Source organism: Heterodontus francisci, chromosome 24 (genome assembly GCF_036365525.1).
Source record: "Heterodontus francisci isolate sHetFra1 chromosome 24, sHetFra1.hap1, whole genome shotgun sequence".
NCBI lineage: Eukaryota > Metazoa > Chordata > Chondrichthyes > Heterodontiformes > Heterodontidae > Heterodontus > Heterodontus francisci.
Genome location: NC_090394.1, coordinates 44,395,694 through 44,411,209, shown reverse-complemented (window position 1 = coordinate 44,411,209; position 15,516 = coordinate 44,395,694). Strand labels below are relative to the sequence as shown.

General features: G+C 41.3%; 1 protein-coding gene across 1 annotated transcript in view; it reads left to right on the top strand.

Annotated features, from left to right (window-relative positions):
• unkl (unk like zinc finger) overlaps nt 1-15,516 on the top strand; it is a 191,751-nt gene that overhangs the window by 106,556 nt on the left and 69,679 nt on the right. Inside the window, 7 exon segments of the mRNA XM_068056094.1 lie at nt 728-768; nt 771-805; nt 807-830; nt 832-862; nt 7,856-7,991; nt 10,497-10,614; nt 12,836-12,920. Of these exon segments, the coding sequence (XP_067912195.1) occupies nt 728-768; nt 771-805; nt 807-830; nt 832-862; nt 7,856-7,991; nt 10,497-10,614; nt 12,836-12,920 (470 nt within the window).

The window sequence follows — 15,516 nt, the reverse complement described above, 5'->3', positions numbered from 1 at the left end:
TTAAAAAAAAAACTGGTCCAACACTTATTCAGTTGAACTATAAATTCCTTTTAAAAAATTTTTTTTAACAAAACAGAATCATTTTCATAACAAGTGGCAGGATGTGAGTTGATGTGCACAGTTGCCAATTTAGTAAATTTCTGATCACTGTTTCTCCTGGTGCTGCTGGTGTGTATTTCATCTTGTTAAAGATACTGAATTAAAGTGAGGTATTACCCAAAATGTAGGACGATCAGATCACTTGCCTGCAGCTTTTGTTAGGAGTTCAGCAGCAAGGTCCTGTGCTGTTTCTCTTGGTTGCAAAATGGTGTGTGGATGGTAGAAGAAAAATAAATGGCAAAGTAGAGTTTACACAGGAAAAGGTTGAAAGCCAACCGATAGTTTGATTTAATATTTAAGAGGCGTATTTTAGAAGTTGTAGATCATTTTTTGCTTCTAGTTGGAATTCTGGTTGCTGGAGCAGGTCCTTCCGTTTAATGTCAGACAGGGATTACTACTGGAATTTCATGTATTTTGGTGGAGGGGAGAGAATTCCAGTGTGCCTTATGAGATGGCAGGATTGCATTTATAATTATCACACTTTGTTTCAGCTGTTCTTTTACCACTGAAATTAAGAAAAATTCCACATAGACCAGGTGTGTCCCAGATGAGATCAGTCCAGTGTCTATGCTGGAGCACCTTCTTAGAATCTCACAACCCACTGTTTAAAGAGGTATTTTCTTTGTAGGGAACTCCAAGCACAGGAGGCATTGCAGAATGGTCAGCTCGGGCAGGAGAGGGGCTTCCTGATCTGCAGCCAGGCGTTGCTGGCTAGTCAAGCCATGATAGAAAAAAACACTGTCTGAAGATCCGAGATGGCAGGGTAAGGAAAGAGAATGAACCATCTATGTTGGAAGTACTTATGAAATGTTATTTAAACTCGAGCTTTAATCACAAGACATTGTGTTTTTTTCCCCTTGTTAATTTATTTGCTTTGTTTATTCATCTGCTCAGCTCCTTGTGCAAGAACAACATAAAACTTCTGTTTGTATTGATCCCTCTCACATCAAAACATCTCCAAGCACTTCACGCAAGTAGGGTACAGTAGGGTAGTGGTTATGTTACTGGATGAGTAATCCAGAGAATTTGAGTTCAAATCCCACTGACAGGTTGAGAATTTGAATTAAGTTTATATATTTTAAAAAACCTGGCTGAAAAAAACATCAGTAAAAGTGGTGATGACGTCGTCAGATTGCCATTAAAAACCCAACTGGTTCATGAATGTCCTTTTTTAGAAAGGAACCCTGCATAGTGGCAGCAGTGTGTACCATCTACAAGATGCACTGCAGCAATGCACCAAGGCTCCTTAGCCAGCACTTTCCAAACCCGCGACCTCTCCCACCTCGAAGGACAAGAGCAGCAGATGCATGGGAACATCACCACTTGCAAGTTCCTGTCCCAAGTCACACACCATCCTGACTTGGAACTATATCGCCATTCCTTCACTGTTGCTAGGTCAAAATCCTGGAACTCCCTTCCTAACAGCACTGTGGGTGTACTAGCTCACATGGACTGCAGCGGTTCAAGAAGGCAGCTCACCACCAACCTTCTCGAGGCCAATTAGGGATGGGCAATAAATACTGGCATCGCCAGTGATGCCCACATCCCATGAATGAAAAAAAAATGTGACTCCAATCCCACACCGGGGGATGGCTCCTAACTGCCCTCTGAAGTGATCAAGCAAACCACTCCATTGAATCACTATCTCAGGGCACTGACAAGTGGGCAATAAATGCCAGCCTTGCAACAATGCCCGCGTTCTGAGAATGAAAAAAGGTTAATGCATGGAGGCTACTTCGAAATGTTTCCTGCTCGCATTGATTTTGACATTACTGTGGGTTTTTAAAAAAAAATTACAGAATTGGAAAGCACGCTTCATTGGTTAGGCAATCGCTGATTGCAATGGAGATTTTTTTTAAACTTGTTGCTGGAACCATACTTTGTAGACAATGAAATTACAGTTTAATTGAATTGAATCTTTGCAACTATTCTATTGCAAGAGTTAATTGTTCCTTCATTGAAGAAGTCTGGAATGAATTGGTGCTAAATTGGGGATCATCAGCTTTTTGGACTCTTATAAGAGTATACAAGGCGTCAGACAGACCCACTTGCAAAGGATGACTTGCAAATGTGGAGCTATTCTGATGGCTCGAAGCTAAGCAAAATGTAGTTGAGACTGAAGGTGTTTGGTTTGATTCCAGTTCCATGCTGAGTTGCCTAATTACTGCTGGAACAATGGTAGTGGAGCTGTGGCCAATTCTAACTCTCATACCTATCGTTACTGGAAGTACAGGCATTTGTAGGTATTGAGTTGGGAAAGGCTGAGGCTCTGTATGGTATGCCTGCAGTTGTACAGCCTTAATGCTCACTGTTGAAGCACAGAGGTGAAAAAGCGTCCACTTTTGTGAGATAGCAGAGGGAGCCATTGCCCATGGACCATGCAGCAAGGAGTTGTTGCTTTCAGGAGAGGAAGAGGGAAGAAAAATAATGGGTTTTCAAAAGAAAACTGCATCACTTTATTTGTGAGTTCATCTCATATTTAGAACATCTCTTAGGGTGAAATGTTGCCATTTTCTCCTTTCAAAGATTGTTGAGACTGAAGAAGCGATGTGAAGTAGTTTGTGACTGCATCTTTGTATTTAACAGTGCAATCAGTAAACACTGCCACCTGCTGGATAGCTCAGTTTTGCAAGAATGCAAACAGGATTAAAAAGGATAGTTCCATAATAGCAAACTTAGTATCTTTTCAACGTTATTAACAATTGCTACAGGTCAGTTGAAACAGTAAATGGAATGGCAGTCTGACATCGCAGGAGATTGGGTGTAGTGATGAGTGAAGTCCAAGTGGTGCAACATGAATTTATGCTCTTGATTGAGTTAAACTTCCCGATGGATCAGTTGGTAGAGGATATGTTGAGTGACCCATGGAGCACCAGAAGGTCCCATGTTTCATTCCCAGCCTATGGTGAATTCGCGGATCTTGCTGATCTCAGCATCACAACAATTGACCTCCTGAGGTGTGCAGAGAAAATGAGCATGGGTTCTCTTTCCTGATAGTTGTCGGTTCATTGATTTCTGCTTAGGAAGTATGTGAGCGATTGGACCATACTGCAACCAACGTCGACACCATCAGGGGAAGGAAGAAGTGTAAGATCTATTAGTGAACTTGGCAACCCTAACAATACTGTTTGTTGTGGGCAGACAAGTTTCCCCGAGATGCTGTCACAAACCCTTTTCAGAATCCATGTAATATTGTGGAGCAGTTTGCAACCCTCATGGACATGGAATTATGGACGTTGTAGGCCTAAAGCAGAGGGATCTTGATGCATGATAGTGAAGGGCAAAAGAATGATCTCTACTTGCGATGGTAGCAAGTGGGAACTGATTTATAGCCTTCACTAAGCAGAACAAAAAAGAGCGCACTACCAATTAAAATTATTAGCCTGGGATCTAAGCATAACTTCATGGATCTTTAGTGTTGGATTGCACTTTGAGTTAAAGCAAGTCAGTATTGGAGTTCACTGTAGGGCATTAATGTACATTGCAGTATTGATTCATCAAGATCCACTTCATTCCTCAAAAAAAAGGGAATTTTAGACACAGTTAGACTTGCTGAGATGGGATCCTGGGATTCTGGCTCCCTGTGTTTACAGTGAACCGGGCACTTATCCCAGTGACAGAATCATAAGTGCATAAAGGAGTGGGTTTAGAATTCTGCAGTTGGAATGTGAGTCCTAATACTGCAGTGCAAATGTGGGGCACTGTTAACTGGGCACTTTAGTGTTAGACAATTTGGGGCAGCATAATGGCGCAGCGGTTAGCACCGCAGCCTCACAGCTCCAGTGACCTGGGTTCAGTTCTGGGTAGTGCCTGTGCAGAGTTTGCAAGTTCTCTCTGTGATCGCGTGGGTTTCCGCCAGGTGCTCCGGTTTCCTCCCACAGCCAAAGACTTGCAGGTTGGTAGGTAAATTGGCCATTGTAAATTGCCCCTAGTGTAGGTAGGTGGTAGGAGAATGGTGGGAATGTGGTAGGGAATATGGGATTAATGTAGGATTAGTATAAATGGGCGGTTGTTGGTCGGCACAGACTCGGTGGACCGAAGGGTCTGTTTCAGTGTTGTATCTCTAAATAAATAAATAAAACTGATAAACAAGTGGTGGAAAATCACTTTTTGCTGTGAAATTTTGCAGTCAGCCCTTTTCTATGTAAGCTTGCATTTCACATAGACTGCTTTCAAATTGATTTTCTTTTTACGGCTTGCTATCTGTAGTTCCCACCCTTTTCATAACAGCAACATGTAATTTTATAACACCTTAATGCAGTAAAATGTCCCAAGCACTTCACAGGAGCATTATCAAACAAAGTCACACCTAGCCACGTGCTATAATAGGAAAAGCTTGGTCAAAGAGGTAGGGTTTTAAGTAACACCTTAAAAGGGGAACTAGGAAACACCAAGGGGCAGAAAACGGTGGGGGTTGTCTATAGGCCCCCAAATTGTAGCGGAGATGTAAGGGATGGCATTAAACAGGAAATTAGAGACACATGCAATAAAGGTACAACTGTAATCATGGGTGATTTTAATCCACATATAGATTGGTCAAACCAAATTAGCAATAATACTGTGGAGGAGGATTTCCCGGAGTGTGTACATGACGGTTTTTTAGACCAATACGTTAAGGAACCAACTAGAGAACAGGCTATCCTAGACTGGGTATTGTGCAATGAGAAAGGATTAATTAACAATCTTGTTGTGCGGGGTCCCTTGGGGAAGAGCAGCCATAACATGATAGAATTCTTCATTAAGGTGGAGAGTGAAGTGGTTGAATCCGAAACTAGGGTCCTGAAAGGAAATTACGAAGGTATGAAGCGTGAGTTGACTATGGTAGATTGGGGAGCTTTACTAAAAGGGTTGACGGTGGATAGGCAATGGATAATATTTGAAGAACGTGTGCATGAAATACAACAATTATTCATTCCTGTTTGGTGCAAAATTTAAACCAGAAAGGTGGCTCACTGTGGCTTACAAAAGAAGTTAGGGATAGTATTCAATCCAAAGAGGAGGCATATAAAATTGCCAGAAAAAGCAGCAAGTCTGAGGATTGGGAGCAGTTTAGAATTCCGCAAAGGAGGACAAAGAGGTTGATTAAGCGGGAGAAAATAGAGTATGGGAGTAAACTTGGGGGGGGGGGGGGGGAACATAAAAATGACTGTAAAAGCTTCTATAAATATATGGAGAGAAAAAGATTAGCGAAGACAAATGTAGGTCCCTTACAGTCAGAAACGGGGGAAATTATAATGGGGAACAAAGAAATGGCAGAACAATTAAATACATACATTGGTTCTATCTTCACAAAGGAGGGCACAAATTACCTCCTAGAAATGTTGGGGAACATGGGTCTAGTGAGAAGGAGGAACTGTATGAAATCATTATTAGTAGGGAAAATGGTGTTAGGAAAATTGACAGGACTGAAGCCCAATAAATTCCCAGGGCCTGATGATCTACATCCCAGAGTACTTAAGGAAGTGGCCCTAGAATTAGTAGATGCATTGCTGGTCAATTTTCAAAATTCTATAGACCCTGGAACAGTTCCAAAGGATTGGAGGGTAGCTAATGTAACCCCACTATTTAAAAAAGGAGGTAGAGAGAAAACAGGGAATTATAGACTGGTTAGCCTGACATCAGTAGTGGGGAAAATGCTAGAGTCCATCATAAAAGATGTAATAGCAGAGCACTTGGAAAACAGTGACAGGATCGTACAAAGTCAGCATGGAGTTACGAAAGGGAAATCATGCTTGACAAATCTATTGGAATTTTTTGAGGATGTAACTAGTAGAATAGATAAGGGAGAACCAGTGGATGTGGTGTATTTGGACTTTCAGAAGGCTTTTGACAAGGTCCCACATAAGAGGTTAATGTGCAAGATTAGAGCACATGGGATTAGGGGTAATATACTGGCATGGATTGACAATTGGTTGACAGATAGGAAACAGAGAGTAGGAATAAACGGGTCTTTTTCCGGGTGGCAGGCAGTGACTAGTGAGGTACCGCAGGGATCAGTGCTTGGGTCCCAGCTATTCACAATATATGTTAATGACTTGGGTGAGGGAACTAAATGTAACATTTCCAAGTTTGCAGATGACCCAAAGCTGGGGGGGGGGAAATGTGAGCAGTGAGGATGATGCAAAGAGGCTCCAATGTGATATGGACAAGTTGGGTGAGTGGGCAAATGCATAGCTGATGCAGTATAACGTGGATAAATGTGAGGTTATCCACTTTGGTTGTAAAAACAGAAAGACAGATTATTATCCGAAAGGTGATAGATTGGGAAAGGGGGAGGTGCAACGAGACCTGGGTGTCCTTGTACACCAGTTGCTGAAAGCAAGCATTCGGGTGCAGCAGGCAGTTAGGAAGGCGCATGGTATGTTGGCTTTCATTGCAAGAGGATTTGAGCAAAGGAGCAAGGATGTCTTACTGCAGTTATACAGGGCCTTGGTGAGACATATCTGGAGTATTGTGTGCAGTTTTGGTCTCCTTATGTGAGGGTGGATGTTCTTGCCTTGGAGGGAGTGCAAAGAAGATTTGCTAGGCTGATTCCTGGGATGGCAGGATTGACATATGAGGAGAGATTGGGTCGACTAGGCCTATATTCACTCGAGTTTAGAAGAATGAGAGGGAATCTCATTGATACCTATAAAATTCTAACAGGACTAGACAGGCTAGATGCAGGGAGGATGTTCCTGATGGCTGGGGAGTCCAGAACCAGGGGTCACAGTCTCAGGATACGGGGTATGCCATTTAGAACTGAGAAAATTATGAGGGACTAGATAGATAGGAAGAAACTTTTTCCCTTAGCAGAGGGATCTATAACCAGGGGGCATAGATTTAAGGTAAGGGGCAGGAGGTTTAGAAGGGATTTGAGGAGAAACCTTTTCAGCCAGAGGGTGGTTGGAATCTGGAACACACTACCTGAAGGGGTGGTAGAGGCAGGAACCCTCGCAACATTTAAGAAGTATTTAGATGTGCACTTGAAACGCCATAGCATACAAGGCTATGGGCCAAGTGCTGGAAAATGGGATTAGAATAGATAGGTGCTTGATGGTCGGCTGTGCTGTATAACTCTATGACTCCATGAGGAGAAATTTCTTCACTTAGAGGGTGGTGAGCCTGTGGAATTCTCTACCGCAGAAGACAATGGAGGCCAAGTCATTAAATATATTCATGAAGGAGATAGATATATTAATGCCAAAGGGATCAAAGGATATAGGGAGAAAGCAGCAACAGGGTACTGAATTAGATGATCAGCCATGATCTTTTTTGAATGGCGAAGCAGGCACAGAGGGCCAAATGGCCTGCTACCGCTCCTATTTTCTATGTTCCTAGGAGAGGGAAACAGGGGTTTAGGGCCAAGACAGCCAAAGGCATGACCACCAACGGTGAAGCGATTAAAATTGAGGATGCACAAGATGCCAGAATTGGGGGAAGTGCAGCGATCTTGAAAGCTTGTAGGGCTGGAGGAGGTTAGAGATGTGGTGAAGTGAGGCTATGGAGGGAATTTTAAAACCAGGGTGAGAATATTAAAATCTAGGATTAAAGAGTGACATTTTTGCTTCCCCTTGTATTGTTTATAATTTAACCTAGCTCTATAATTAAGAACCTCACTGGCCCATATATTTGGTTAAACTTTCTATAAAGTACAAAGGATAAATAATTATGCTTTAAGTGTATTTTTCTGCAAACTCCATTTTCAGAAGTGCAAAATACACTTTGTAGACATATTGAACTTTTTAGTCTTGACATGAATTTGTTCATTTTGCAGAAACAAACTTTGTGCTAGCAAATTACAAGACTGAACAGTGTAACAAACCACCTAGACTCTGTCGACAAGGCTATGCTTGCCCTCATTATCATAACAGTCGGGACAGAAGAAGGAACCCTAGAAAATTTAAATACAGGTAAAGAATCTATTCCATTCTTGCAGGGTGCTTGCTTTTATGTAGCACTGATTTACACCTGACCATTAACGCCCACCCCAGCTCTCTACAAGATGTGTATCCTTGTAATGTTGAGTGCATGGGCTGTGTTTTTTTTTGTGTTTGAAGTTACACTTAAAATTGTGATTCTGCATGAAAATAAAGCACAATTGAGTGTACTGTGAAGGCGGCCGGGGAGCTTTGATAGAATAAGATAACAGACTGGGAACATTTTACTGCCTATCCTCACATTCTCCAATAACATGCAAGTAATGTCCATTTTAATTAAATTCTTTTATTCAGTGCCTGTTGAGTTCTTCAGCTATAAAATCACTCGCCGGGCTTAACCATGAGTGGAAAAATTCCTGATTGATCCTGGCATGATGAAGTATTGATTATAAAACTCTGCTAATGGGTGTAAGATAATATGAGGCCAATCTCATAGTGCAGCTTGTCATCAAGGTTGAAAAGAGTAAGATAGAAAATGAGATAACTCAAGATGTTGTGATTCCAGGTTGGATTTTTTATAGTCTATAGATAATAAAGGAAAGAAAAGACTGAAAACAGTGAGGAATTAATTAGTTTTTGGGTGCTAGGAATGGATTGGGAGATGATACAGTGATGCCTGATCCCTCCCTTGCCTGCTTTTCCTCCCCTCTTCAATCTCCCAAGAGCAAGACGATTTAAACTACCCAAAACCTTGCTTTATGGAAAGTATGCAGAAGCAGCACAATGATTATTTTTCTCCTTCATTTTTTCTCGCCTTCACTTGTGCGAGATTCTCTTCAGTAATGTGGATGAATATAGACTTGGCAATAATGTTCCACCACTCCCCTACCCCACACTATCATATTGGCAATTGGCTGGGTTCATAACTAAATTGATGGCCAAGTTATGAGGAACTTTTTAAAAACAATACATGAAAAATATTTTCTAAAAGCAAAATACTGCGGATGCTGGAAATCTGAAATAAAAGCAAAGTGCTGGAAATATTCAGGTCTGGCAACTTCTGTGGAAAACTCTGATGAAAAATATTGTGTGTGGTGCTGACAAGGCAGCACTTTACTGTGCAGTGGAGGTAACGCTGATTTCCTTGAAGCTTCTAGAACCCTAGAAGTTTACAGCATGTAAGGAGGACACATGGCCCATTGGGACTCTGCTGGATCTTCATTAGAGCAATCCTGTGCTAATCTCACTTCCCTCTTAACCCTTCATAGCCCTTCATCTGCCTGCACTTCAAATAGTTAGGCAATTTTCTATTTGAACATGTAATGGTTTCTACCTCAGCCACTCTGTGACAAAGCATTCCATGCCCCGAACATGTCTGCTAAACTCTCAGTGGTAATCTTAAATTGTTGATGCTCTCCCATCACTGACAAGATTGCAGTTTCTTGAAACCTGTGCCCCGCTTTGGCTGCAGCTCACTTCAGTACTGAGTAGTTCCTCAGCACTCGTGTCACAATAAACCTTTAGTATAGCACTTGGCCTGCAGTGAAATCTAGTGCTAAACAACAGCAGTTTGCATTTAGCGAGCGTCCAGAATGCTAAACATTTGTTTAGGTTCTTCACAGAAACATAAGGAAGAAGATGGATGCTGAACCAGAGGAGAAAGGTTAGGAGGGGTAACTGTCCCGTTTCAGAATTACTTGGATCTAAAGATTTGAGAATAAGAATTATTTTTAATATGGGGTTTTAAGCAGTTTTAAAAAAATTTATTCATTCTTGGGAAATGGCATGGCTAGCAAGGCTGGCAATTATTGCCTGTTGATAATTGGCAAACTCAAATTTGTAACTGTGATCAAAAGCTTAGTTAAAGAGTTGTATTTTAAGAGGCCTTTAGAGGGGAGATGCAGCAGTTGGGATAAAGGAAAGGGGAATGATGCACAAGAGTCAGGAACAGAGTTTGATGGGGAACGGGAGGTGATTATAAGGCTGGGGAGAACCTCAGGAATAGGGATGGATGAGGCCGTAAGTTAAGTCTCTGGTGACCTCCTTGGCTTGTTTGTGGGTAGCATGAGATCTTTCTTTTCCACGCCCTCTCCAAAACAAGATGGTGGAGCTGTAATCCCACATTGCCGCAGTTATATTTTTATTGGTATAAACTGCCTAAACATCACTTCTTAATGCACAATAATTAATGGTTCGATGCTTATTAAAATATTGTTGTGCATGGCAGATGTTTGGAGGCCGCCCTACTAAAATACCTTCTCGGGCCAAAGCAGCAATTGAAATGTCGCAGTATTTTGCATCATGTGTTATTTGGACGTGTGGTGCTGTTTAGGAAATGTAATACATATTGTTATGTTAACTAGTTCCTCCTTCAGTAAATCACTTTGTGCATAAGATGTTGATTGTTACTCATAACCTGAGGGATTTATTCATGCACTTCAAGTTGTACGTATGCACAGGTTATAATATCTCCAGTTTCTCTTCAGGATGTGTTGAATTATTCTACAGAATAATTTCCCCCTTTGTTTCATTTTGTAGGTCAACTCCTTGTCCAAATGTCAAACATGGGGATGAATGGGGAGAGCCCACAAAATGTGAGAGTGGAGATAACTGTCAGTACTGTCACTCTCGAACTGAGCAGCAGTTCCATCCTGAGGTAAGGCAGTAAAATGTGTTAATTGATGAAAAGCTGTAAAGGAATTCTAGCACAGTAATCTGATTAAAGAGATTAAATGATGACTTGGACCTGAGATAGCCTCACTGTGTCAGATTCAGGTACAGTTAGTATAGTCATAGTAGTAACCATTCTTCATAGATTAACTATAAATGGAAAATTATTTGGCTGTTCGATTTCATTGCAGTACTGAGGTGGTACTGCATTTTCACAGAAGCCGTCTTTCAGCTGAGACATGAGTTCTGTTAATTGTAGATTAATTGTATTTAATTGTATGCATTTGGTGGGTATTTACTGGGGATTCACTTGGGCCCCGATAAACAGGAGCAGATTGCAATTTAGACTGTTGGGTAGGAGATGCATGTTTTGTAACGTGTAAAAAAAAAGTGTGTGAAGATTGGCCCCTTATCTATCCTTTGCTGCTCTTCTTTCTGGAATATAGCAAGTTCTGTCTGCCTCCTCAGGTGAATGTAAAAGACCCCATAGCATACTCTACTCTAGAAGAGCTGGGAGTTCTTCTGTCCTGGCCAACATTTACTCTTCAACCAAAATCACCAAAAGAACCGATTCCCCAACTGGTCATTATCACGTTGCTGTTTCTGGGATCTTGCTGTGTGCAAATTTGCTGCTGCTTTTCCATACAAAACAACAGTGACTACACTTCAAAAGTAATTTGTTGGCTGTACAGTGCTTTGGGAAGTCCTGAAAGTATGAAAAGTACAATATAAATGCAGATTCTCCTTCCTTCCATCAGATCCAAACTTGATCCACAATTCCAGCAGAAACCGCCAAGTAAGGTGCTAGCTGACTTTCACTTGTTAAATTACCAGCACTTGGGCTAATTGAGTCTGCTAATTCTTTGACTAAAATAAGCCAAGACTAAGGATCATGTGTAAGACCTTCCTTTTTGTGTCCAACTAAGTCTTTAAAATTAGACAGTGCAAAGGAGCACACAGAGATTTCCCCCGCCACACTCCCCAACCCCCTGACACTGGCACCTCACTCTGGACACAGAGCTGAGGTTGCAAATTCATGACATGAAGGATTGCAGGTGCATTCTTAGTGCTGTGATCCAAATTGTGATGGGGCCTGAGGGTTCATTGTCTCATGAACAAGAAGCAACAGCATTGCCAATTCTTCTTCTACTCCCCTACATGGTCTAAAAATGAATGATACGTCACAGTGATTCTTGGATGGGTGCGGGTGCTTCTGTGAATGTACTCCATTACAAAGGTGTGAAATGTTTGAAATTCCTTCAAACTAAAATGGAGGATGACAAAAATATGACTCTGCACATTTCTAGATACAATTCAGACATAAAACTGAAGGAAAACCAAGAGCCTTTGGAGTATTGAAGGACTCTTTGTATATGTTGTCAATTTGTAACCCATCCTATTTTTTAATTGCACGCAGAAGTTAGATGCATTTGGGAAGATCATTTGGCATTCTGCTGTTTCGGCATTGGCCAGATTGTCTATATACAGAATGTTCTGTTACTCAACCAATAATGCCAGCTACTAGTCAGAAAATTGCCTGACTGATATATGATATGGGATGCCTTTGTTGCATTTTTGCAATTTAAATTTAACTTAAAGTTCTATTATTGAATTGGAAAGCTTTTTAAAATGTCTACTGATCCCACTCCCACTCTGGCTAAAATGTGGGAGAGGAGGATTAACAGACTACATATCAGATTGGCTGAATTTATACACAATTGCCTTTATACTGAGTTTTTAAAAACATATGTGTATAAATCTAAAAGTTTGCTTTCAGATAATTAACTTTAATGCAGAAAAGCAGTCCAAGTGATTCAAGTGTAATGGGAGTGATACACAAAGGCTTGAGTGGGAGGGTGCAGAATTTTGGGGCATTTTAGGACTGGAAAAGGTTATATCAATGAGGACTGAGGCCATGAAGGTATTTACATATGAGGATAGGAATTTTAAATTTGAGATGTCTGAAGACTAGAAGCCAATCTAAGTCAGCAAGAGCAGGAGTGATGAGTGGGCAGAATTTAGTATGGGATAGAATATGGGTAGTAGAGTTTTGAGAAAGCTGCACTTTGCAGAGTGTGGAGGATATGAGGTCAGACAGATGATTAGAATAGTTGAATCCGAAGGTAACAAAGCCATTAATGAGAGTTTCAGCATGTAGATGAGGTAGAGAATATTTTTCTTCGCATTAATCTCTTTCTCCTCTCTAGATCTACAAGTCTACAAAATGCAATGATATGCGGCAGACAGGATATTGCCCTCGCGGGCCTTTTTGTGCATTTGCACATGTTGAACGTAAGTTAGCTTTGTGTTTCGCACATTGAGGGATGTTGCATTTTCTGAGGTTTTATTGGTTCTGCCATCAGTTTATTGTTGACAGACTGGCTCCAGGATTATCAAGTTGAAACACAACTGCTTTTGATCAGAAACAGAAATATAGTGAACGCAGGGGGTAGCACTTCCATGTTTGTGTTTATAATTTTCCCCTCCTATTAATTTTTTTTGTACTCTTGCTCCATCTTTTTCTTTCCTGTAGCAATGTTTGGAGATCTGCAGAGGAAGAGATTTGCAAACATGTCATAAAACCCAGTATTCCATAAGTTTTTTTAAATGCCATATTCACTTGAGGTGCTGATTTTCAGGTCTTGTAAACCTAACCATCCCACATCAAAGTATAATATTTTTAACCACATTGAAGGAAATTGGAGAGGCACTAGCAGAGGTGCTATTGACAATCTTTCAGTCTCGCTTAGTTAATTAAAATTGTGGGGAAGGGGGAGTTGGAGGGTAACCAATATAGCACTTCTGCTTCAAGGAAGGATAAATGGGGTAACTGTAGATGTATGTGTCCAATGTCAGTTGTAGGCAAACTCTTAGAATTCATAATTTGAGATCAAATTAAAGAGCATTTAGAAATGCATGGGTTAAACCAGGACAGCCAGCATGGATTTGTTAAATGCAAGTTGTATTTGTCAACTTTGAATTTGAATTTTCTGAAGATAAATGAAGGGAGATGTGTTGTACTACTGTTTTCAGAGTAATTCAATAAGGTGATTCACGGCATCTTTCAGACATACAAGGGGAACTGTAGTAACAAGGATAGAAAGTTGGTTGATGGACTGAGCCAATTCTATCTCTAACAATTGTTCTACATCTTTCCTCTGGTACACACAATTCTTTCATCCATCATCATTTGTGAAATGTTTAGTAGGTTAAACATTTTATGCACAAAGTTCTTTCTTCTACTTAATGCTTAATCAGTGTCGCACAGGATTCAGGTTACTGGAGGTGTTTGGATTGGGGATGAATTAGAAATGATGCACCCCAGGGGTCAATGCTGGCTCCATTTCTGTTCTCACTAGAAGTGTGATGTGATGCATTTTGGTAGGAAGATTGAGGAGAGGCAATATTAACAAAATGGTACAATTTTGATGCATGTGCAGGAGCAGAGAGACCTGGGATTGTATGTACATTAATCTTTAAAGGTGGCTCAATAAATTGAAAAGACATATGGGTACATTGGCTTTTTAAATAGAGTACAATAGCAAGGAAATTATGCTAAATACGTATAAAACACTGGTTAGGCCCCAGCTGGAGTATTGTGTCCAATTCTGGTCACCGTGCTTTAGGAAGGATGTCAAGCCCTTGGTGCAGGGGAGATTTGTTAGAATGGTACTAGGGATTGAAGACTTCATTTACTGGAGAGATTAGATAAACTGAGGCGGTTCTCCTTTATAACACAGAAGGTTACGAGAAGATTTGATAGACGTGTTCAAAGTCATGAATAGTTTTGATAGAGTAATTAAGGAGAAACTGTTTCCAGTGGCAGAACGGTCGTTAACCAAAGGGTGCAGGTTTAAGACAATTGGCATCAGAGATGACATGAAAAATATTTATACAGCAAATTGTTATGATCGTGAATGGCCTGCTTGGAAGGATGTTGGAAGCTAATTCAGTAATAACTTTCAAAAGTGAATTGGATAAAAAAAATTTTATTCTTTCTTGGGATGTGAACATGGCAGGCAAGGCTGGCATTTATTGCCCATCCCTAATTACCTTTGAGAGGGTAGTGGTGAGCTGCCGCCTTGACTGCTGCAGTCCATGTACTGTACACCCACGGTGTTTTTTTCTGCAGCAGTTTGATACAGCTGAGTGGGTCTCTACATTCGGGCGGCACAGAGGCGCAGTGGTTAGCACCGCAGCATCACAGCTCCAGCGACCCGGGTTCAATTCTGGGTACTGTGTGGAGTTTGCAAGTTCTCTCTGTGTCTGCGTGGGTTTCCTCCGGGTGCTCCGGTTTCCTCCCACATGCCAAAGACTTGCATGTTGATAGGTTAATTGGCCATTATAAATTGCCCCTAGTATAGGTAGGTGGTAGGGAAATATAAGGGACAGGTGGGGATGTGGTAGGAATATGGGATTAGTGTAGGATTAGTATAAATGGGTGGTTGATGGTCGGCACAGACTCGGTGGGCCGAAGGGCCTGTTTCAGTGCTGTATCTCTAAAACTAAATCTAAACCATTTCAGAGGGCAGTTAAGAGTCAACCACATCGCTGTGGATCTGGAGTCAGATGTAGGCCAGACCAGGGAGGGATGGCATATTTCCTCCTCTGAAGGACATTAGTAAACCAGATGAGTTTTGACAACAATCCAGTAGTTTCATTATTATTAATGAGAATTGGCCATGTGAGCCGCATGGAAGATGGCAGGATCCCCAAGGACGCATTGTACAACAAGCTCGTCACTGCTATCAGACCCACCGGCCGTCCATGTCTCCGCTTTAAAGACGTCTGCAAACGCGACATGAAGTCCTGTGACATTGACCACAAGTCGTGGGAGTCAGTTGCCAATGATCGCCAGAGCAGACGGACAGCCATAAAGGCGGGGCTA